The 25422-nt window shown below is 37.3% G+C and overlaps 1 protein-coding gene across 1 annotated transcript in view; it reads right to left on the minus strand.

Annotated features, from left to right (window-relative positions):
- Nucleotides 1-25422, minus strand: part of AGPS (alkylglycerone phosphate synthase) — a 147331-nt gene that overhangs the window by 93155 nt on the left and 28754 nt on the right. The window contains exons 3-7 of the mRNA XM_027865917.1: nt 20373-20463; nt 11083-11203; nt 10913-10987; nt 9445-9516; nt 5784-5863 (exon numbers count right to left, since the gene is read on the minus strand). Coding sequence (XP_027721718.1) covers nt 5784-5863; nt 9445-9516; nt 10913-10987; nt 11083-11203; nt 20373-20463 — 439 coding nt within the window. The remainder of the gene's footprint in view (nt 1-5783; nt 5864-9444; nt 9517-10912; nt 10988-11082; nt 11204-20372; nt 20464-25422) is intronic.

The raw sequence follows: 25422 nt of genomic DNA on the forward strand, positions 1-25422 counted from the left end.
GTGTGTGTGTGTGTGAGTAGTAGGGAGCTGGGTTGGCATTGAGGGCTTGAAGCAAAGATTTAGAACAGCCATTGTAGAGAATGTCAAAGTGAGTCAAGAGAAGATGAATAAAAGGGTTTAGAAGGACATGTTTACATAACACAAACTTGTGGACTCATTTAACAAGTTTTTTTTCACTTGAGGTGTAGTGAAGGGAGAGAAAAGGCTGGACTGCAGCTGGGCCTTCTATAGTGGCCTCTTTTAGGTGGTTTCAATGGATTGATTGTTACCAATTGATTCTTTGGTAAGATCAGACACATCAGAAGGCATGTTCCTTGAACTACAGATTTGTCTCAGCTTACTTTAATCTTGTGGACAGTAGTACTACAGATAATAACATTTAAGTTTGGATCATAGCAACAGTGTAGCTGTGGTGATTCTCAAGGTTTTGCCTGCGAGACAGAAGCTTTGACAGCTTCTAACAAGCTGGCAAGGTTTTGAGTATGGTTTGAATACGGTTCATCTGATGATTAATTTAAATAAGCTTGGGAGTATCTATCCCAAGATCAGTAGATTTGCTGCCACACATTTTAGCCACAACAACTCACTAGCCAAAGAGCAAGTTCTGGGAGGTGTTGATGGAGGGAGTATACTACTAGAATCGTGGATGCAAGAAGTAAGAAGTAAGTGGTCTAAAGTTTGGCCTCAGAAAAGTTGAGAAAATATACCTCTCTCCTTTCATTGCAGAGGGGGAGTGTTGTGGGACACTGCAGATTTTTACACTGAGTCCAAATTTTACAGAACAAATTCTTTTATTAAGGGGATTTGTTCTGTGAAGTTTGGATTAAATCAAAGGGCTGCACCTGAGGACCTAGAGGGCCACCTCAAGGCCGCAGGTTCCCTACCCCCCAAGTCTTAAACTCCTTGGTCTTCAGGTTTCTCATCTGCAAAATGTAACTGATATCACAGCCTTTAAAGTCCCTTCCTCCTCTAAATCTACGAACTACGGGTTTTCAACCCTACAAGTCAAAGAATAGGAGAATGTCTTGGAAATGCTTTTAGACTACACAAAGCTCAAAGTTTTTGAAACTTATAATTATAGTCACACATACTGCTTAACAAAATCAATGAAGTCAAAAGATACTTAATACTATAAATTTCATTTCCTAAACATACAGTTAACTACATTTTGAAGTTTGGGAGGTATCATAAGTCAACCAAGTAATACTTATGAAGTACTCTTCAAGTAGCACGATACCACTTAAGAGGTGAATCTAAAATGGCAAGAGCTCTAGTTAATCAGATATTTAAAATCAAATGCTAAGACTACATGCTTTTCAAGGTAATATGAGTTTAAATTAGGGGTCAGCAGACCAGGAACCAAAAAAGAAGGGCCAAATCTGGCCACTACCCTGTATCTGTACAGCCTGCAAGCTAAAAATGGTTTTTTACATCTTTTGATAAAGTTTTATCATATTTAAAAATACAAAAACCATTCTTAGCTCAGCCATACAAAAAAGAACAGCAGGCCAGATTTGCTAACCCTGGGCTAAATAATGAATAATTTTAATAGGAAAGAAGGGGGTTCTAATTTAGATGTCATTCTCCATATTTATCCCCCCATAATAACGCTCATAACAGAGTTTAGGTTGAAATTTTTATATACTGACACCAATCCAAATCAGACAATCAACTGTAGTTAAGCAAGACATCAACAGATAGTTATGATATGAGAAAATAATATTTGGAAACAGATTTGAATGCAGGATATAGAACCCTTGCATTATTTCCCATTTAAGGGGGACTCTTGGTCAGATTAGAAGGAAGGCAACACAGATCTTCCTTATGTTCAAAACTAAAAAACAAAATACCATCTGGCAGTACTTACCAAAGTTATGACTTCTATAAAAAAAATTAAGTATAAAAACACTCACATTTGAATCAATCTTTACATACAGTCCAAACTCATAACTTATTTTTTTAGTAATAAGAAGTGTCTTTCATTTTGTTTAACTGGTACCTGTTAAGTAACATTTAGAATCTTCTGGTCACACACACACAAAGTTTGCATAACATCTGTACTAGTTATTCTAATTGCTCACAAAAAGAAGGTAGAGGAAACATAAACTCTGATTTGTGGAAACACAAGAAGTTTCAGGTCTTGAACTCCAAAGATTACGAGACCTTGAAAAAAGTTCTCCAAGTCAAGTGCTTTTCCTTCAACCATTTGCATAGCACCACCCCAGAGTCCTTCACCAATGTCTTCCTCAACAAAAAAGACCGCATCCCTATTAGAACAGTGGAAAAGAACACTAGGTATGGAATGAGAGAACCTAAGCTATTGTCCTAGGTGTGCTACTTACTACTTGCATGGCCTTGGGCAAGTCATTTAACTTCTCTAGCCTCCATTTTCTTGTCCATAAAATGATGGCCACTGGCCTAGATAACATCTCTGATAGGCCTCTCAAGTTCTAAACCTATGAAACATATGAATCTATCTCTAATTTTTTTTAAAGAAAGAATCAATTAGAGGGATACTCTTTAAAGAAAATTCTAAGACTAGAAACGAGTTTTGCAAGTACATCAATTCCATTTCAATAGAAAATAAACTAATAATTGCTGGCATTTTATACAACATATTAAAATCTGTGCAAAGCAATTTATGGACATTTGATTGTAACAAACAACCTGGTACTGTAAGTATTATCCTAATTTTATAAATGAGGAAACTAAGATTAGGTTCAATGAATTGTTCATGGCTACTGGCTAGTATCAGAGAATGAATCCAAACCCAGACTTCTCCTAACTCCAAATCCAACATTTTTTCTCACGACATACCATGTTAAAATATGGCAAAACAGCATCATTTCGGGAATGCTTTAAAGGGAGCTAGGAGGTGGACGGAGGGAGTTTACAAACAATAGACTTTAGATACCAGGAAGCAGCATCAAAATTCAGTAAGAGATTACAGTTATTTAAGTAACAGTATTTTATACTATCTAGTATTTTAGTTACTTAATAACGATGTGATTTACATATATTATCTCACTGGATCCTCACAACAAGCTAGGTACTACTATTAGCCCCATTTTGCAGATAAACTGAAACTGAAAGTTAATTAACTTGCCCAAGGTTACAAAGCTAGTCTGTATCTGAACACAGGGCTCCCTGACTCCAAGCCCAGTGTTCTATTCACTGTACCACCTAGCTGCCTCTTAAGGCACACAACTATGTACACTACTTGAGGGTAAACTCATTAAGAGAGCTTAGGTCATCATTTCCAAATACTTACTCAAGTGTGCAAAGAAAATATTACTGTTATTGGCACTCAAATATAAATAAAGATATCTGATGATTTACAAGTTACTGAATTGCATCAAGTAGAGAACACTCAATTATAATTAGTAATAACCAGAAAAGTCATCAAGTTCTGGAAACAAAATGCAACCTAATACAAAAAGTATTTTAATTCTAATTCCTATTATATTTCAGATTCCATTTTATTTGTGAATATACACATATGGGAGATTAGATGCAAAGAATCAGTTATACACATAAATGTTACTGGTTTCAATGGAAACAAGAATGGACAAAGGGTGCCACAAGGCTGAAGGCTAAGCATGGGATATTTGGGAAAAAAAAAAGTTTATTTAGGCTCCTAAATTTTAATGTACATCATTTACAAGAAATGAATACGTACAAACTAAAGAAATGGTTCATCCTATAGAAATTCCAACACAAAACTTCATATACATTCAATTACTCAATTGGTAAGCATTTATTAAGAAGCTAGTATGTTCCAGGTACTGTGCCAGATGCTGGGTATACAAAGACAGAAAAGAAACAGCCACTACCCTGAAGCTTAGAATACGCAGACACATTCTATTTGGAGAGACAATGAGAAAGACAGACGAGAGACACGCACGAGAGAAAGTGTGTGTGTGTGTGTATGTGTGTATGTGTGTGTGTGTGTGTGTGTGTGTGTGTGTGTGTAAAACACAAGAGAATGAGGGAGATGGGGTATTAATAAGAGTAGTAATCAATAAAGGTTTCATGGAGAAAATGGAGCTTGGTATGAGCTTCAAAGGAAACCAAGGACTGAGTTCATTCCAAGAACAGGCAACAGCATGTACAAGAGCACAGAAGAGGGGGATGACATTTTGTGTGTGAAGAACAGGAAAAAGATGCATTTGGCTAGATTACACTGGGCAAGAAGGGAAGGAATGTTTAAACATGCTAGAAAGGGCTATAAAGTCAAACAGAGGGCTGGTATTTGATCCTAGAGTTAACAGAGGGCCACTACAATTTACTTATTGGGCAAGAGAATGACATGGATACTTCATGAATATAACTCTAGCAGCTATTCAGAGGGTGGACTGGAGAGAGCAGACTTAAGGCAGGGAGTGAAATTAGGAAGGTATTTCAATAGCCCCAGCCCAAAGTGAAGAGGGTCATGACAATTTCAATGGTTGCATGGGTGGAGAGACGGGATCACGGATTTTAGAGCTGGAAGGGACTTCAGAGGCCATTAAGACCAACTCTCTCACTTTAAAAAGGTGAGGAAAGGGGGTAGCTAGGTGGTACAGTGGATAGAGCACCGGCCCTGGAATCAGGAGGACCTAAATTCAAATCCAGACTCAGACACATAACACTCACTAACTGTGTGACTCTGGGCAAGTCACTGAACCCCAATTGCCTCACCCCCCCCCCAAAAAAAAGAGGTGAGGAAAGCAAGGTGCAACAAGGTTAAGTGACTTTCCCAGGGCAACAAAACTAAGGACTTCTTGACTCCACATCAAATTCTATCTCTAGTATGCCAGGCTACTTCTCAGAGAATGGAAATGAGAGATATTGTGGAGACAGAATCAACAAATACTTGGCAACTAACTGTATATAAAGGTGTGACAGTGTGAGGAGTCAAGGAGAGTTCTGAAGTTGTAAACCTGGGTGTCCGGAAGAATGGTGGTACCCTCTACACAAAAAGGAAAATTCTCAAGAGTTGTGGGTTCCAAAGGAATAATGAGCCCCTTTTTGGACATGTTGAGGGTGAATTTTAACTTGATAGTGTCCCCTTTTATCAGCTTACATAGTAAGATTATATGTACAAAATATAAGTTAAAAAAAAAAAAGATGTGCTATATTACTATAACTACTCTGTGTGTTTATGAGTGCCCAACTATAACACCATCACCAAAAGTATATGATGATGAGGTGTTTTAATGAAGAGATTTAATTAAGGTGATTTCTTCAGGAACTCTGAATACTATAATCTTTCTGAATACTCTGGCACTTATTTTTATAATATTTAAGTACACTATGTAGATTTGTGATTTTAAACAAAATATTGTAAATACCATATCTTATAAATACAAACCTCTACTTATACATCCCACTGTTTCCTAATGTTTTTAATCCTGTGACATAATTGTGTCAACATTTGGTTTAAAATGACAGATGATGGTCATATAAAAAGGTAGGAATAGGTCTTTAAAAAATATATTTACCTGTGTAAGATAAGAGGGAAAAAGGCAAAGGACAATAAAAACAATATGGGGAAAATAAGAGGAAAGAATAGAAGATAGGAAAAGATGAGAAGGGGAAAAGAAAGGGGAAGAAGAATTCCAGTAAATAAACATTTCTTATAGAAAAAAGAACATAAATTATAAACAAAATGTGTGACGTAATACATGTGGTTTTTTTATTACTGTTTTGAAAGAAGATGCAATAAAGGGAAGAAAAGGGCATTTTAAACAATTGTAAGTGCCTATGTTATATCCTATAATACTTTTATGAAACTCTCATACCATTTGCGAAGTGTCCAATGAAACAATTGTTCTTTTCTCGTCTACAGGACATGCCAGTCCAGATGAAACACTTGTTCCTCCTGTCAAAACAGGAAATATAAATTAAGAGATTTAAATATTTGACTATAACTCTGATATCTACATATAACAAAGCAATTCCTTCACATACATTACACAGATATCCTTGCTAGGAAAGAGGCCACGACTTATTTTATTTGGTCAATTTTTTATAACTGTAAAGAACTAGGTACTGTATATAAAAAAACACCAAGAAGCTGAAAAAAAAAGGAATATGCTTTCATCTATCTCCTTCTCTGCAGGTAACGGCACACATCCAAATTGGGGTCCCCAAAGGTTTAAAGAACCTTTAATACGGTTAAAAGACTTGTGACCCACTGATCATTATGGGGAGAAAAGTATTTAGAATTGTAGACCACACTTTTTTCCTTCGCTATCCTATTCCATGGGATCTGCTGATATAATAAAGGTAGGAATTGTTTTTACATTTCTCTAACAAAATGGCTTGATGAAATTCACATATACACATATAGACTATTTTAAATGTACATAGGTGGTTTATTTATCACAAAGTAAACATTTAAATAACTGTTACCTTTCTATGTAATTGTCTAAAGAATAAGCATGTCACAATATAATAAAACTTTTCAATGCTAATCAAATAAACCATCGACTGCTCAGATGAAATTAGTCTAACTACCAGTCTACTTCTTTAAAGCTAGAACCAAATGAGAGTCACCGAGAGTCAAAACCAGAGAGGAAAATAACCTACAATCTTTGACTTCCTACCATCTCTGAACTATTAAAAAATATGACCAATTTAATTTGTAACAAATGTATGCAATGCCATGCAAGGAAACCAAACCTTCTATAACTAATTTAGGCCTTCTTTTTCTCATAACCATTTGGAGTCCCTAAAAAGTTGCACAATAAGAAGTGGCAAATTGTGTTTTGAATTACCTCAACATGCAAAACACCTTGGAAAAAAAATACTACATTCACCTGTCCATAAATATTTATTAAGGGCCAGGCACAGTGCTAAGCACTGGGGATGCAAAGAAAGGTAAACAACAGTACCTGCCCTTGAGGAGCTCACAATCTCACTGGGGAGACAACAAGAAAACAACTATGTACAAATAAGCTTTTTAAAGGATAAATAAGATAAATAAAAAAGGATAAATATCCACAAAGGGAAGGTGACAGAATTAAAAGGAACTGGGGGAGGCTTCTAATAGAAAGTGAAATTCTAACCGGAACTGGAAGGAAACCAGGAGATGAGAAGGGAGAGCATTCCAGGCATGGGAGACAGCTGGCAAAAATGCCCAGTCAGGCGTGTCTTGTTCAAATAATAGCAAAGAAGTTGGTGTCACTGGATCAAAGATATTTGTGGGTCAGGGAGGGGGAGCTGAAGAACAGTAAGGTACAAGAATACTGGAAAGGTGGGGAGAAAGGTTATGAACGAACTTAAATGACAGAGAATTTAAAATTTGATCCTTTAGAAAAATGGCAGCTGAGTGAGGCATAGACTGGAGTGGGGAGAGATTTGTGGCAGGCAGACCCAGATATGAGGAGATGACAACCTGCACCTGAATGGTGATAGTATCAAAGAAGTGAAGGAGAGATGTTATGAAGGTGAGATCTATATGTCTTGGTACAGACATGCGGGGGTGAGGAAGTGAGGATGACACCTAAGTTTTGAGCCCAGGGGACTGGGAGGATGGTAGTGCCCTCAATAGTAACAGGAGAAGTTTTGAAAGGGAGGTTTGGAGGGAAAGATAAGGAGTTCAATTTTAGACATGTTGGTTTGAAGATGTCTACAGAAAATCCTATTCAAGATATCTAATAGGCATCTGGTGATATGCGAAAAGAATCCAGGAAAGAGATTAGAGCTGGACAAGTACATCTGATAACTGAATCTATGGGAGTTGAGATATTTGGGGAGAGGAGAACTTTGGAGCATTCAGGTTATTAGGCATGACCTAGATGAAGATTCAGCAAAGGACACTGAGAAGATCAGATAGACAGAAGGCATACAAGGAGAGAACAGAGTACCAAAAAACCTAGAGAGAAGAGGGTATAGAAGGTATCAAGAAAAGGATGATCACCAGTGTCAAAGGCTGCAGAGAGGTCAGAAAGAATGAGGACTGAGAAAAAACATCTGGATTTGATGATTGAGAGATCACTAGTAACTTCAGAGAAGGTAGTTTCAGTTAAATGATAAAGTTGGAAGCCAAGCTATAGAGTTAAGAAGAGAGTGAAAGGAGAGTAAGCGCAGCAACCTACTGTAGACAGCTTTCGGTCACAAAAGGCAGGATAGATATGGGATGATAGCTGGTGGGAATGGAAGGATCCAATAAGGGTTTCTTGAGGATGGGAAAGACGTGAGCATGTTAGAAAGCAGTAGAGAAGCAACCAACAGACAGGGAGAAATTAAAGATACATGAGAATGAGGATAAGAAAAGAGGCAATCTGCTGGAAGAGATGAGATGGAATGGGATCCCTTGTGCATGTAGAGGAGTTGGTCGTGGCAAGGAGAAGCACCACCTCATCATGGGAAATGGGTAAAGGAGGTAAGGGCAGAAAGTACATGATGAGTTGAAGAGGGACCTCTTGGTGTATGGCCTCAATTTTTCCAGGATGCAAAGTTCTCAACTATAAGGGAAGGGGAAGGGAGAACCATAGGAAGTTTGAGGAGGAATGAATAAGTTTTTAAGAGCTGCTATGATGAGTACAGTAGTGACCTAGAAGTACTGAGAGCCTAGATGAGGTTATATAGCATAAATCTGTAGCAGACTCAGTCCAGACAGTTGTATTTTCTCTACTTTAATTCATCTGTACATGTGGAGAACAAAGGTGGGAACAGGGATGGTGGGAGTGACCAAAGGCAGAGGTGAAACAAGAGGGCGAGATGGACACTTAACCTTTTTTTGACTTTACCAAAAGGTCAAAAGGTTACTAGCCTTCACAAATGGCAAATCTTTGGCAACTACCAAAGAAAGAAAGTTTACGCTTACACAAGAATATCTGGGGAACACAATAAAGAATGGCAGACATGGTTCCAAAGAACAGTGAATTTTTCTTGAAGCTTACAAGAAAATTCACTCTTCTGCCTTGAAGAACTGAGTCTATGTATTCCTTCAATATATCAGTTATTGCATCTGTTAGTCTTCCAGTCTATACTACATCAATGGTGCCCTGCTTTTCCTGAAACTTTATATACCAATTTTTCATACTGTCACCTGAAAATATTCTCTCCATGAATGCCAACAAATTAATGACAACTTTCTGAAGCAGAAATTTTTACATTTGTACCACAGCTTTATTTAGGTATTGTAACAGCTATTATTACTACACTGCATTATTTTTAACTAAAAGTATATAAAGTCATTGTTAAAGTATTAAAAAATATAAAATGTCAAATGTACCTAATATAACCTATATCAATATATACTGTATAATTTATTAGTTAACCTTCTAAATTTAACTTTTTGAACAACTTTTATAGATTATTACAACGACACAAACAACCACATGACTTTTCAGTTTGGAGGAACAAAATGATTGAGATTAACATTTTAAATTTAAAATAAAGAAAAGAAAAAAAATCAATTTTATGTTAAAGCTCAAAAGACATAATACCTACCACCAAATGGGATGATACAAAGATTATGTTTGCAGGCCAAATCCACAATCTTAACTACATCACCATGACACTCTATTAAAGAATAAAGAGAAAACTAATGAGTCACCTAATTTCGATAACATCTGAGTTGTCCAGAAATTATTTATTCCCAACAAATATTTATTTGGTACCTATTATCAAAAAGCACTATGGCATATACAATGTCTTACACTCTACTAAAATTCTACAATATTTAAAATTTTTGGAATTAAAAAAAAAACTCTAATATACTTTAAATAGTTAAGAATGGCAAAAGTAGATACAGGAAAGGTTCTGTCTTTAATTACAGACAGAATACTTTAACTTGACCTCAAAGTCAACAAACCAAAGAAGATTTAATGAAAGAGATAACAGGAATGTTATATATGCAGGACGTACTGTAAAACAAAACATTAGAGAAAAGGAGATTACTTAGGAGGCTGCTATTGTCCAAGTGATTAGGTCCTGACCTAGGATTATGGAAATGATAATTGAAAGGAAGAGTTAGATGCAAGAGACAATAGTTTCTACATTTAGTGACTGCTTTTTTCATCTCCCAAAGTATCCAAAATATTGCTAAACATTTAGTAAGTATTCAACAAATACTTGTTGATTAATATTATATTTGAAGTTCCTGTAAAACAGCATATCTGGGGACAGCTAGGTGGCACAGTAGATAGAGCACAGGCCCTGAAATCAGGAGGACCTGAGTTTAAATCCAGCCTCAGACCAAACACTTGACACTTACTAGCTGTGTGACCCTGGGCAAGTCACTTAACCCCAATTGCTTAAAAAAACAAACAAAAAAAAGCATATCTGTATTTCAGCATTTTTCATAATTTGGGGGATATCTTCCAATCAAATTATCTTAAGTTTCAATAATATTGTTTGTAAAATTCTGATATATGAGTATAAGCTATTACATGAAATAATGTCATAAAATAACTAAGGAACTCTTAAAACTTTCTGTTCCCTTTGGCATAATGGGCAGCTTTCTAATCTCTTACAAGCTACCTCCTTTGCCAAAAAAAAAAAAAAAAAAGGAAAAAATTCATTTCTATAGCACTCAATGGTTTACAAAAGAGCTTTATCAAAATTACCCTAAAAAAATAAGTAATACAGGAACTACTGTTAACCCCACTTTATGATAAAATAATATAGTCAAGGAGGTTGGGAACTGAGAACTGAAACCCAGGTCCTCTGCCTCCAAGTCCAGTGCTCTTTCCATAGTACTATGTGTTTATAATTATATCACTACAGATTCTCCTGGAGACAGACAGTATTATCCTAATTTTATATGACCTATAACATGAAAGAACGGCATGTTTCTTAAATGCAAATTTACTTAAGTTCTAATAGTGTCAAACCAAAATCCAAAATTATAACCATCACATAGTGCTACATGTACATGTGCACTCAGGGGCTATGCACACACATACACATAACTTACTTGGCCATAATACTATATCAGGAACTCGTTGAAACATTCCTTCCCTGAGCAAAAATATCTCATGTAGACAATGACCTGGTTCAAAATAAAACAAATAAAAAAAACCCCTTAAGTTAAAAGAACTTTTAGGCAAGAATTTGAAAATAAGATTTCATGCTCAGGGATCTTACCATGAGCTCTGAATACCCTATCATCTGCTTCTTGTGAATATGAAATGCTAGTTTCTTTAAGGTCATCAAGAAAATCTTCTTTTACAACAGAAGGAGGTACATCACTAGCATTTAAAGATGCCTAGAAAACAAAATAAGTTACTTCTACTTATAGTACTCTTTTTTAAAAAGCTGGAGTATAATACTTTAATAATAATAACAACAATAGCTAGCATTTACATAGTGCTTTGGGGCAGCTAGGTGGTGCAATGGGATAAAACACAAGGCCTCAAGTCTCAAAGACTCATCTTCCTTCGTTCAAATCTTGCCTCAGATACTTACTAAGGTGTGTGACTCCGGACAAGTCACTTAACCCTGTTTGCCTTGGTTTTTTCATCTGTAAAATGAGCTACAGAAGGAAATGGCAAACCATTCCAGCATCTTTGCCAAGAAAACCCCAAATGGGGTGACAAAGAGTCAGACACAACTGGAAAACAACTGAACATGTAGTACTTTAAGGTTTAGAATGCACTTTACAAATATCTCATTTTATCTTCACAATAACCATGGAAGATAAGAGCTATTATTATCCCCCATTTATAGATGATGAAATTGAAGCAGATGGAGGTTCAGTGACTTGTTCAGGATTTTACAGCTAGTGTCTGATGGCAGATTTTGAACTCAGGTTTTCCTGACATCAAGTTCAGTACTCTATGTACTGTGCCACCTAGCTGCTTTGATCTTACAAAGTCCAAAAAAACCTAACAGATAAATCTCAGGTAAGTACATCTAAAGCCTTTAAAAGCTGAAGTATAGCTGCTTTATAGCTCCCAATTATTCATTAGACTACAGTCAATGTATAAATCACTTCCCTGCACTGCCTCCATTCTTCATTCTTTCTTATCAGGGAAGGCTGGTTAATATCAATTCTATTCAGTTAGTTTCGTTATTAGAAAAAGAAGTAACATTTGCTGAGAGGTGAAGAGGATTTCTGGATTTTCTGCATTCTCATCTAAGCTATTAAGTCAAGTCAACTAGCATTTATTAAGCACCTACTATATGCCAGGAACTGTGGTAAGCACTAGGGTACAAAGAAAGGCAAAAGACAGTGTCTGTCCTCAAGGAGTTCATAGTCTATGGGGGAGACAACACACCAACTAAGTACAAACTGGGAAGGTACTAAAATTAAGGAGGGCTGGAAAAGGCTTCTTGCAGAAGGTGGGGATGTAGCTGAGATATCAAAGAAGCCAAGGAATATAGGAGGATGAAGAGGAAGAAGATTCCAGGCATGAGGGACAGGCAGTGAAAATACCCGGAGTTGAAAGGTGAAATGTCATGTGTGAAGAACAAGGAAGCCAAGGGTCACTGAATGGCAGAGTGTGTGTGTAGTGTTATAAGGGGGATGTAAAGTATAAGACTGGAAAGGTAGAAAGGAGGCAAGTTATGAAGAGACTTTAAAGCCAAATAGAAGATTTTATAATTGATCCTGTAGAAAAGAATATTGAATGGAGAAGATGGTATGGTCAGATCTGTTCTATTAGAAAACCAATTTAGCAACTGAGTAGAAGATGGGCTGTAATGGAAAGAGCCTTCGGAGACTGACCAGTGGGCTACTGCAATAGTCCAGGTGTGAGGTGATGAGGGCCTGCACCAGAGTGATAGCAGTCTCAAAGAGAAGATGACATATTATAAAAATAAAATTGAAAGGCCTTCACAACACAATGAATAGTGTGGGGGAGGGAGGGGAAGAGGGGAAGAAAACAGTGAAGAATCAAAGACCACACTTAGATTGTGAGCGTCAACTAGAATGATGGCAGTGTCCTCAACAATAACATGGAAATTAGGAAGAAGGGAGAATTAGGGGGAAAGATATGCTTTGAGTTCAGTTTTGGACCTGTTAAGATGTCTACAAGATAGATGTCTACTAGCCAAGTGGAGATATGAGACTGGAAGGTTGAAAAACAGGTCTGACAAGCAGATGTGAGAATCATCAGCACAGACATGATAATGTCTATGCTACATTATGAAAGCTGATGAGATTAGCAGTGAAAATACAGAGCGAGAGGACGACCAGGACAGTGCCTTCAGTGACTCTAATTAGTAAGTAAGACCTGGATGAAGATCCAACAAAGACCAAAAAGGAACAGTAAGAAGATAAGAGGAGAACCTGTCAGGTATCATGAAAATCATTAGAGAAGAGAATATCAAGGAGATGTCCTCTGGAGAGAAGAGAAAGAACAGCAAAGGGATATCAAGATGATCCACAGTGTCCAAGGCTGCAGAAATATCAAGTATGAGAATTAAGAAAATGTCATGAGATTTGACAATTAAGAGGTCATTATAACTACAGAGAGCAGTTTCAGTTGAGTGATGAGGCCACTCAAGCCAGAATGCACACAGAGTTAAGAAAAGAAGAAAATTAAAATTAAAACTTGTCTATATTTTGATTTTTACTTCCTACTCCCTGGCAAATTCACTCTTCCATGCATTTCTATAATGTTATTTTAAAAGTTACATAGGACAGATACACAATTGATATTCAGTCTTCAACGCTTACATTGGGGGGGAAAAGTTTTACAAGGTAAATAAGAGACTCTTTTAATTTTCTTTTTCCTTTAAACCTTCTTTAATTTTTCCTTTATCTTAAAAAAGCTAGTAAAAGAACCTGACTAAATGCAAAGAATGAAAAGAAAGATTACTTCCTGCTTCTTGGACACTATATCATTCTGAACACCTCCTATTCTATCATTTTATTTTTTCTAAGCAATGTTACCTTGCTATAATATTTATAATTACTGTAAACAACTAGTTTTTTCTATACTGGTCATGGAAACACCTGCAGAAGTGCTTCTCTTAAACCCTGCATGATGAAACACATTTCAAAATCACCCCAAAAAGAATATTCACTGTTTAAAAATTAGGGATGTACTTTACATATAATTCCACCAATACAGAAAACACTAATATAATCTCAACAATGGGCATTAAATATAAATTATCAATCAATCAATAAACACCTATTAAGTACCTATTATCTGCCAGACACTGTGGTGGGTTCTGAGCATACAAATAAAAATAACGAAAAAAAATCCCTCCTTGGGACTCTGCATTTAGACATATGCCTATTAGTGTACTATTCTATACAGCTAAGTACTTCCTGCATAGCTAATCTCTATTAATCAGCACAGAGGGAAAACATAAAAGCAGTGAAAGTTCCCTGGGAGCAGCAGACTTTAGTTGAGGAGGCAAAATACATGTACATTAAATTATAAACATATGTAATATATATAGTAAATGGTGTGAATTTTTTTTTTTGATAGGAAGATCCATAAAGGCTAGAAGAATCAGAGAACAAGGGAGTAGTACTTTGGTCACGCCAAGGAGAGAAGAAGAAAATAGGAGTACTCATACGGTAAAGAAAATAGTGTGTTCATTTGATAGTAAAAAGACAATCCTATGAGAAAATGCAGGCTTCTCCCTTTTTTTGCAGAGGTGGGAGCTATGAATGTGGAACATAACATATTCTATTTGTTCCTTACAGCATTTATAACACATTTCCTATTTTTATTCAACTGTGTTTTAATTTTTCACTGCGTTACTGTGGATGGTTCTTGAGGGGAGGTATAGATTGGGAAATAAAAATTATATAAAAACAAAAGACATAATATTTTTAAAAGAGTATCCTGAATAGTATATAGAGAATGTTGGGAGTGGTGGGAAATAAAAGTTGGATAGGTAGAATAGTACTAGATTATGAAGAGCCTTGAAAATTGGTGGAAGAATTTTATTTGATGACAGGAAACTGAACTTTTTTTTAAATAGAAGAATGCCATGATGAAAGCCAAAGTCTGTAAGTAGTATTCAGTCTAGGATGGAGAGAAGAAGATTGAATATGGGAAAGCCAGCTAAGAAGCTATTGTAGTAATGCAGACATGAGATGATGAGGGTCTGCATTATTATATGAAAAGGTTTTCATGAGAAGCATGATGAATAGTTTTTTCTACCTGTCCAAGGAATATCAGATAACAAGAAATTAAAGCAGAGGGATAAAGGATGCTAGACAGTTATCAAGATCTCTTGATGCTTTTATGATATCAAAAAAAAAAAGCTTTTGTACAAACAAAATGAAGGCAATTAGGTTAAGAAGCTAGGTGGCACAGTGGATAAAATGTCTGGCCTGAAGTCAGGAAGATTCATCTTCCCAAGTTCAAATCTGGCCTCAGATACTTAGTAGCTGTGTGAACCTGGATAAGTCACTTAACCCTGTTGGTCTCAGTAAAATGAGCTGGAGAAAAAAAAAATGGCTAAAATAATTCAGTATCTTTACCAAGCAAACCCCAAATGGGGTCAAGAAGAGTTGGACATAACTGGAAGAAAAAAAAAAGACTAAGATGAGAAACCACTGCCTTCTGAAGGGGGGAAAAAGCCTTTGCAGCCAACGTGTCTTAACAAGGGTATAAATATCTAAGATGTACAAGGAATTTACACAAATATATAAGACCATACCCTTCGACTCAGAGATGACCAATGTTAAGCATATATCCCCAAGAAAGGCAAAGATGGAAAGGTCCTATATACACCAAAATATTCATAGCAGCACAGCACTCTTTGTAGCAGGGGAAAAAATGGAAATAAAGTAGGTTTTCACTATCTGGAAAATGACTAAACAAACTGCTGTATTTAAATAATAATTACACACACTCCAAGAGATCAAAATGGATGGTTCCAGTCTCCAAGTCAAGATTGTAAGAGGCAGGTGAATCCCTTAAAGCCCTTAACATTCCTTAATCATCACAGAAGGTGTGGTCAGTTACACCTAAAAGCCACCTCACTTTCCCCAACTACCCCTACCTCTCCTTTTCTGCATCTCAATAAAGAAGGTTTTTTACCTCAGTCACTAAACTTGACTGAGGGGGCCAGTCTGACCCACTTTATTAACAGTTATACAAATCACTGTCAATAAACTAATCCTCGCTCAAAGAAATATGCCTCAGTTTCCCCATTATTGCATTTCACTTACCACAAAAACATATTTCTCCTTGAGTGATAATAATAATAATAACAATAACAATAACAGCATTTATACAGTGTCTACTATGAGCTAGGCACTGTGCTAAGAGCTTTACTAATATTTTTTGATCCTCAAAACAACCCTGGAGATGCTATTTTGATTCCCCATTTTACAGCCGAAAAAACTAAGGCAATGAAAAAACTGAGGCAAACAATTTAAGTGATTTCCCCAAGGTCACACATTAAATGTATGAAGTCAGATTTAAAGTCAGGGTCTTCATGATTTCAGGCCCAGTGAGTCACCTAGCTGTTCTCTAAGCTGTTTTGACACTGCAGACACTGTGGAACAGGGCTTCATCACCTCACACTTGGATTACTGTAATAGCCTGCTGACTGGTCTCCCTCTGCTTCAAGTCTCTCCCCATTATAATCCATCCTCCACTCTACTGTTAAATTGATTTTCCAAAAGCATAGATCTGACCATATCACCCCTCCATTCAATAAACTCCAGTGGCTCCCCGATCACCTCCAGGATCAAATTAAAAAATCCTCTAAGTGCCTTTCAAAGCCCTTCGTAACCTGATTCCTTTCCCACCTTTCTAATCTTCTTAGACCTTACATCACACTCTCTTCAATCTGACACTGGCCTCCCTACTGTTTCTCACACAAGACACCCTACATCTCCCAACTCTAGGCATTGTAACTTTCTGTTCCCCATCCCTGGAAATTTCTCCCTCCTCATCTAACCACTGGTTTCTCTGGCTTCCTTCAAGTCCCAGTTAAAATCCCACCTTCTACAGGAAACAGTTCCCACATCCCCTTAATTCTAGTGCCTCCTCTCTGTGGATTATCTCCAATTTGTCTTGCATATAGTTTGTACACAATTTTCATGTTGTCTTCCCTATTAGACTATGGGCTCCTTGACTGCTGTCTTTTGCCTTTTTCTTTATCCTCAACACTTGGCACAACGCCCGGCACCAAAGTAGGCATTTAACAAATGTTTACTATCTGAATGACTCCACTTTTCTCCCTTCTCAATCTTGACCCTATAGCTAATCAGTTCAATTCCATGACAAACTCTACTCTTGGAATCCTGGGCCACCTTGTCCACTTGCTGTTCATGCTTTGCCAACTCCCACCCCTAAATCATTGCCACCATCCACCTGCTCCACTCCACACTCTGCTAACAGAGTTGAAGTAAAGCAACTGAGCTGAGGCTATTAGAAATCTATAGTATCTGACCTCAAGTGGGTCTTCACTGCAAGAAAACAATGCTCTTAAACGTTCCTAACTGATTCTCTAGCCCACTCACAAAAACACCTGTTCCAGACCTTCTCTCCTCAAACTTTCCCCCACATCCTTTGCACTAGTCATCCCTCAGCTTCTTATTTTACTGAGAAAACTGAAGTCACTCAACCAAGAAGTCTCTCTTTTTATCTCACAACCTCTTGACAACATTTCCTACATCAAATATTACTCCAGTCTCAGATGATGAAGTGGCCCTCATCTTTGATAAGTCCAGTCTCTCTACATGGGCCCTTCTCCAGCAGATAGTTCCAGAATCACCTCTATCTCTATTTCCTTCCTCACTGCCTACAAATATGCCCATGTTTCTCCAACCTTAAAAGACCTTCAGGAGACCCTACCATCCTCTCAAGTTATCACCTTATATTTCTACTCTCTTTCTCAGTCAAACTCCTAGAAAAAGCTAGATACTCTTATTGACTCTTCTCTCATTCACCTCTCAACCCTTTGAAATTGGGCTGATCTCATCATTCAATGAGTAAGTCAGTGATCAAGCTAAGTGCTTACTGCGTATTAGAGACTCTGCTAAGGCTAGGAATACCAAGATATTTAAAAAGCAAAATAAAATATAGAATCTGACCTCAAGGAGCTCATATTCTCATGGAACCAAAAAAAACATGCAAAAAAAATTTACATACAAGATACAGTGTAAATGAAAGGTAATTTCAGAGGGAAGGCAGTAGTTTGTGGGGGAGGGAGCAACTATAAGGGGCCAAGAAAAGCCTCCTGTAGAAGGTGAGGTATAAGTTGAGTACTGAAGGAAAATAAAAAAAAATTAAAAAAAAAAAACAACAACAACCCAAGAAGCAGAGGGAGAACATTCCAGGAATGAGGGAGGGCCAGCACAAAGGCACACTTTTGGGAGATGTGGTGTGATTGTAGTTTCTGAGAAACAACAAGAAAGCTAGTGTTGCTAGATCACAGAGTAAAAGTTGAAGAGTAAAGTATAAAAAGACAGTAAGTAGGAAGAGGCCAGGTTGTAAAGGGTTTTAAAAGTCAGCAAATTTCACATTTGATTCCAGAGGTAATAGGGACCCACTAGAGTTTACAGAGTAGAAGACAGAGTAGGGGGAAAGGGGTGAAGAGCTGTGACATAGTCAGACTTGGGCTTTAGGAAAACCACTTTGGAAGCTTGCTCCCTCCAAAGTTGACAATGATACCTTAATTACCATATCTCAAGTTCTTTTCTAATTCTATGACATTTGACACTGCTGACATTCCCTTCCTTCTGGATATTATCTCTCTTCCGGATTTTCATGACACTACTCTCTTGGTTCTCCTACCTGTCAGACCACTCCTTAGACTCCTTTACTAGAATATCATCTATATTATGCCTGTTTAACAATAAGTATATCCCAAAACTTTATCCTGGGCCCTCTTCTCCATTTACTATCTTTCTCCTAGTGGCATCATCACCTCCAAATGGTTTAACTGTCATCTCTAGACAAATGACTCCCACTTCCTCAGCTCCAGTCCCACATCATGAACTGCCTATTAGAAATTTTGAAAGGAATGTCCCATAGATATCTCAGGCTCAACAAGGTTAAAACAGAAATCATTACCTTTCTCCTAGAACTCACCTCTCTTCCAAACTTCCCCATTACTCTAGAGGGTGCCCCCGTCTTAGTCTCAACAGCTGACAACCTCAAACAAGTACTCACTCTATTACCTCTCATACCCAAATCTTATTTCTGCCTCTGCAACATTCTTTGAATCCATCACCTTTTCACCTAAGTTCAGGTCCTTATCGTCTCTTGCCTGAACAGGCAAACTCCTAATGGACAATCCTATCTCAAATCTTTCCTCACTCCAAACTACACTAAATGCAGATATTAGGGTAACATCACTCCCCTACTGAATAAAATCCTATGTGTCCCTACTGCCTCTAAGATCAAACATAAGCTCTGTCTGCCTGTAAAGTTTTGCCCAACCTGGTCCCAAACTACTTTTGCAGCCTCATTACACATTGCTCCCAGTCCGAAATTCTATAATCTAACAAAATTAGCCTTTCTATTCCTCACACAGGCCATTTTATCTCCTGTCCCTAAACCTTTGTACTGGCCATCCTCTAAACCTCCATTTTAAAGAATGCCTTACTTCAAGACTCAATTCAAGCACCACTTTCCACATTCAGCCTTTCCTGATTCCCCTCCAACAGCTGCTAGTATTTTCATCCCCTAAACTACCTTATACTGATTTTATATTTATTCTGTATATGTATATATCTGTTTGTTGTCTCCCTCAACAAAATGTAATCTCCTTGGTAAGGACTGTTTCCTTATTAACTCATATAATTTGAACATAGTAGGTGCTTAAAAAATAAATTTTGACTAACTGATTTTGTGACTTTCTTTGGCACCATTCATTATCCTGCAAATGGGAAGAGACAATATATTCAAAAACAGTAAGGGAGCAGAAAAGGTGGTAGGAGCAAAAACTGGTCAATTTCAGAGTTCAGAGTTCTAGTAATATCAAATTGCAGCTATGCCTAAGCACTGGTGGTTAAAGTAGAATGGAGATGGTGGCCACAAATTGAACTCTTAAAATAAAAGAGAATGCCATATTTAATAATCATTCCAAATTTAACCTAGATCATGGTCTACCTAATGGTCAGACCACAGCAATAAGGTATAGTAGAAAGATCCCTGGACTAGAATTCCAAACATCTGATGTTTTCCCCCCCAGCTCCACCACTTACTAGCTACCTGTGTTACTCAGTCCCTCTGGGACTCAGCTTCCTCATCTGCAAAATGAAGGAGCTGGATTAGATCATCTCTAAGTTATCTTCCAGCTATAACATTCTATGATTCTACAGTTAGCCTAGCACAACCAATATATTCTTAATAGACTTGAAAAATAAATAAATAAAACATGTGTATGTAACATACATTAAATAAGCATAAAGTTTATTTAAAAGATAGTTAATGAAGTTAGAACAAAAAGAATTAAAATATTCACTTGGTTTAAAAAAAAATCACAACTGGTTATTTACTTACTTTAGAGGTAGTTCTGTGGTCTATATGTACTCCAAGGACATTTTGTAACCAATCTCTAAATGTTGGCAAAACCATGCCACTAAGAGGGTACCTGAAATACAGGGGAGGCAAAATTACGTTCTTAACATCTCTTAGAAAGATTTTAACACACTTCAATAAAATAGTTTCATTTAAAAACAAAATACCAATGCAGAGGGTCAAGAAAATAAATGGAATGTGAAAGTCAACATTACTGGAATCTGTGATTTTTTAGGAACTCTTTTACCAGTGAAGACTGGCAACAGTTTTGAACCTTACAGGTTTATAGAATTGCCTGGGGCACCGAGAAATCATGATTTGCCTAGGACACAACCTGAATATAAAAAAAGATAGAACATGAACCCATGTCTTCTTGACCCCATCCTTGTTACAAGACTAACAAGAACAGTACATAAACATCTAAATTAAGAAAGAAGAGATAACTTTTTCAGTTGGAGAGGAAAAGGGAAGAGGGAATCAGGAAACCTTCCGGCAAGAGGTAACATCTAATTTTGGCCTTGAAAGAAAAGAATGATTTCAATAAACAGAAATCAGAAAGGAGCACATTCCAAGAATGCTTAAATGGATAAAAAAAACGAGAATGCCAGATGGAATGGGGCTTCAGTTTGTAGTCAAGTTTGGCTGAAAATACAGAAAGTACACGAAAGGAATAAGAAATAATACCAGAAAAGTAGGGTGAATAATTGTGAAATGCTTTAAATGCCAACCTGATTTATATTTAGTTGCAGAAGCAATAAAAAAGTTAAGACTCCTGATGCTTTGGTGAAGTATTTATTTATTAGAAAGCTCATTTTGGCAGAAGAGCAAAGGGCAAACTGGAGAATAAAGACACTGAAGGCAAAAAGTGACATTGGGTAGTTAACTGACCAGACAGTATTAAGGAACTGATCTAGGATGGTATAGTGTGAACAGGGAAGAGAAGATGAACTGGAGATGTTATAGAGAAAGAATTGACAAAGTTGTATGGTAGCCTAGTGCCTAGAGTACCAGGCCTGGAGCCAGGAAGATCTGTAGCCAAGTCCTGCCTCAGACACTTCCTAGCTGTGTGACCCTAGGAGAGTCTCACAACTTCTCTGTCTCAGTTTCCTCATTTGCAAAACAAGGAAGCTAGATTCAGTGGCCTACGGTCCCTCCTAGCTTTATCCCTATGTGAAAGAGGGAGAGGAAACAGTAAAAGAAGACTCCAAGATGTGAAGCTTAAGTAATTAGGAAAGTGGTGATACCATCAACAGAAACACGGAAACTGGGAAGAAGAGCAAGATTTTGTTGCTGCTGATGCTACTGTCCTCAAAATGAGCTTAGTTTTAGACACAGTGAGTTTGAGGTGCTGAAACATCCAGGCAGAGATGTTCGACAAAGAGATGGCTATATAGGCCTAAAACTCAATGAAGGAATGGGAACTAGATGAATGAATTTAGAAGTTACCTGCAAAGAGGTGACAACTGAAGTTATGCGGATGGATGAAATTCCCAAGACAATAAAGAGGGTTGGGGAAGAATAAGCAGAAAAAGGGAGAGGGAGAAGAGGGAGAGGGAAAGGGAAAGGGAGAAGGAGAAGGAGGAGAGGGAGATTCTAAATTTTAGAAAGATTTTCATTTCAAATGGTTCAAAGGAGATATAAGGGTTGCTGTTTACTACATGTAGGACACTGTTAAATACTGGAGGATACAAATCAAAATATGCTAGCCAGTCTGTACCCTCATGAAGCTTCCATTCCAATGGGGGAAGACAGCACGGGGGGGGGGGGGTATGTGCAATGGCATGATTGGTGATGTCTAGCAAGTGCTGTGGAGGCTTGGAACCAAGCAAGATAAGGCCAAATTTGGCCTATCAAACCCCAGAGTTGTCCCAGGGATGGAGTCCAATGTTCTAGTAGAGAAGGAGTAGATGTGATGGCTCTATTGACAACATGGCTGGAAAGTCCTGAAAGTGTTGTGGAGGCCTGGAACCAAGCAAGTTAAAGCCAAAGAATATAGCTTGCACTTAGATAATAATTTTAAAAATGATATATTACAATGTATTACATTGCATTGTCATGCTGCATATTGTTATACTACTATATTTCATTATATATACTATACTATATATAAAATAATAATTGCAAGCATTTTAAGGCTTGCAAAGCACTTTGTGTGCTCACTTGCGTGCGCATGCACACATATACACATATACACAGACAGTTCTCACTTTACATGGGTGAACCATGTCATAGACCTCTATGGAAAGAAATTTTTACATAATGCAAATTTGCCCCTGGATATGGGGGAGGGAGGCAGGCAAGAAGAGGGCCCACACATAGTTCAAGGACAGGTGGCAGGGATAGAGAAGTGAGAGCAGGAAAAGGAATACAATGCAAACAGACAGAAGACAGAAACATGTAGGCAGACACACAAGCTGAGCAGGACAAAGGTCTCCTCTCAGTGCCAGAGGTTGCAAGCCAAGCCTCCATTTGGTGCCAGCAGAGATGGTAGTCTCTGAGCTGCATCCATTCTTCTGCTTTGATTTGGAGGGTTGGAGTTTTTTTAGATTTTTTTTAGGGGGGAGGAGGCAGAGGGTCACAGATCACTGAGCCAAGGGGCAGGGAGGCAGGGAGAGAGGGAGAGAGGGAGAGAGGGAGAGGGAGAGGGAGAGACAGAGGCAGAGACAAAGAGAATTGTACCATATAGTAAAGTTAACATAAGTGTTTTTTTGGAATCTGGATTTCTTTCAAAATTCTTTATGTAAAGTTAAATTTGCATGATGCAAATTAACATAAAGCAAGAACTCTGGGTGTGTACATACAGAAAAATAATTTTATTTGATCTTCACAAGAACCTTTCAAAAGAACCATAGGACATAGGTACTACTATTACTCCCATTTTACAAATAAGGAAACTGAGACAGACAGAGGCTAAGTGACTTACCCAGGGTCACATAGCTAACAAGTTTCTGAGCTAAAATTTGAACTAGGGTCATCCTGACTCCAAGTCCACTATACCACTTAGCTGCCTTTCAAAGTACAAAAGTGTTCTAGGGCTAGAATCTGGTGAGGAGGGAAGAGAGAAGCTTTCACTATATTATTTAAAACTGCCAGTACAGCTTTGATTATCCTAATAGATGATCTATTAACAGATGTTTTCCTAACCAGTGGATCATGACCTAACAGAAGATCGCAAAGATTTCCACAGTCAGACCCTAAGCCAGTTTCTGACATCACATCTTCCACTCTGTGCCTTGAAGACATTCATCTTTATCTGTGAGGTGACCAAAGGTCTATCACCTAACCAATCAGTAACTAATACTCTTAGTGACACAATACTTATCATATACCCTCACTAGAAATAACAAGAATTAAGGAAAGTCAAAGGTTAGTTCTTGTCAGGAAAAGATTAAATATCCTTGACCTACAACAGACTCCTGTTATTGATTATATGTGAAATGTCCTCTTTTGGACCTTACAAAGGACATACTCTCTATTTCCTACCAGCTGCATTCTTGGACTTGGACTCTACCCCCTTGGCCTCCTAGGAAACCTCTTCCCCACTAAACCCATCATCCTGTGACATCGCAAAAGTTATTTGATGTTCGTACTTCTTTAGGATCCTGGATACCCTCTGCCCCTCTGACTGGAGGATGATAAAACGAATTCTTCCCAAAGCCTCCATTTTAAAGAAGTCTAACAGATCAGACAAAGCTCCAGTTCTCACCAGATGCACGTCTTAGACCAGACTCCACCAAGCCCTTTGCCAGGGACCTTCTCTCTCCACCTCCACTTTTCAGCTTTCTTTTGTGTGTTGTCTTCCCCATTAGATAATAAGATCCTTGAGGAAAAAATTGTCTCTTTTTTTCTTATTTGTGTCTCCAATATTTAGTACAGTGAGTGGCATATAACAGAAGCTTAATAAATGCTGACTGAGTGACTGAAATATTCCATCATAGAAGTAATTATCTCTGGCAAGCATGTCTCTTTGCTTTATATATTACTTAATATTAATACACAAGAGAATTGTTGAATAAAATTATCAAGAAATATTGTTTGATCTTAACATATTTATGAGAGATGCCTAATGATAGACAAGAGTCTTTGAAGCTGCATTTTGCTCTATTGAGTGAAGTGTTTTATTTGTAAACAACAATTAAAGCAGGGGCATGTGACATTTTCCTATATGTCAAATTGTGCAAGTGAAGATGTGTTCCATTATAGAAAGTCTATGAAAGTCTGACTGAATCATTTTTAAACTTTTAAGTGTTTAAGAGATGTTTTTTAACCTCACTTGTCCCACCACCAATACTAAAAATTCTCTCCCTCACAACAAAAAAGTAGTCAAGAGAAACAAATCAAAAGATTGGCCATGTCTGAAAATACATTCATAATTCTGTTCCTATAGTATTACCATCTCTCTGCCAAAGCACACTGTACCATCAGTCCATTTAGTTCTTTAATCATAACTGAATATTGTTACGACCAAAATTCTTAAGATTTTCATTGTTGTTTTCCTTTATGTTCCTGTGGTCATCACATAAATTGTTCTTCTGGTTCTACTTTGCTCTGTATCAACTGACAAGATCATTGATTTAGAGGGAAAGAAACTGATTGATTGGATGTAATTCAACCCTTTAATTTTGGAGATATAACCAGAGAGGTTACATGACTTGTCTAAGGTCATACAAGATATATGACAGAGTTGGGAGTTTAAAACAAAAAATCTTCAAGTTTCTCTACTAATTTCATAATGATCATTTCTTATATAACACTATATTCATGTACCACAAACAGTTTATCCATTTTCCCCAATCAATATTGCATGTTCCTTTCTCATTTTTTCTTCAGTGTTATTCTTAGTATGTCCAAAGATCAGTCATAAAATTCAAACAAAAGAGATATTTCCCTGTATAAAGACAGGGTCTCAAGATACTCATTTGAACAAAAAAAATGTGTCAGTAGCCTCAGAGCTACAGGGACTACTCAACAAAATAAATGTTCATTCAAAACAGATTCACTAAGCCATACACATAGGAAAAACCAAATGGAT

Source organism: Vombatus ursinus, unplaced genomic scaffold (genome assembly GCF_900497805.2).
Source record: "Vombatus ursinus unplaced genomic scaffold, bare-nosed wombat genome assembly UNPS02014779.1, whole genome shotgun sequence".
In the NCBI taxonomy this organism is placed as follows: domain Eukaryota; kingdom Metazoa; phylum Chordata; class Mammalia; order Diprotodontia; family Vombatidae; genus Vombatus; species Vombatus ursinus.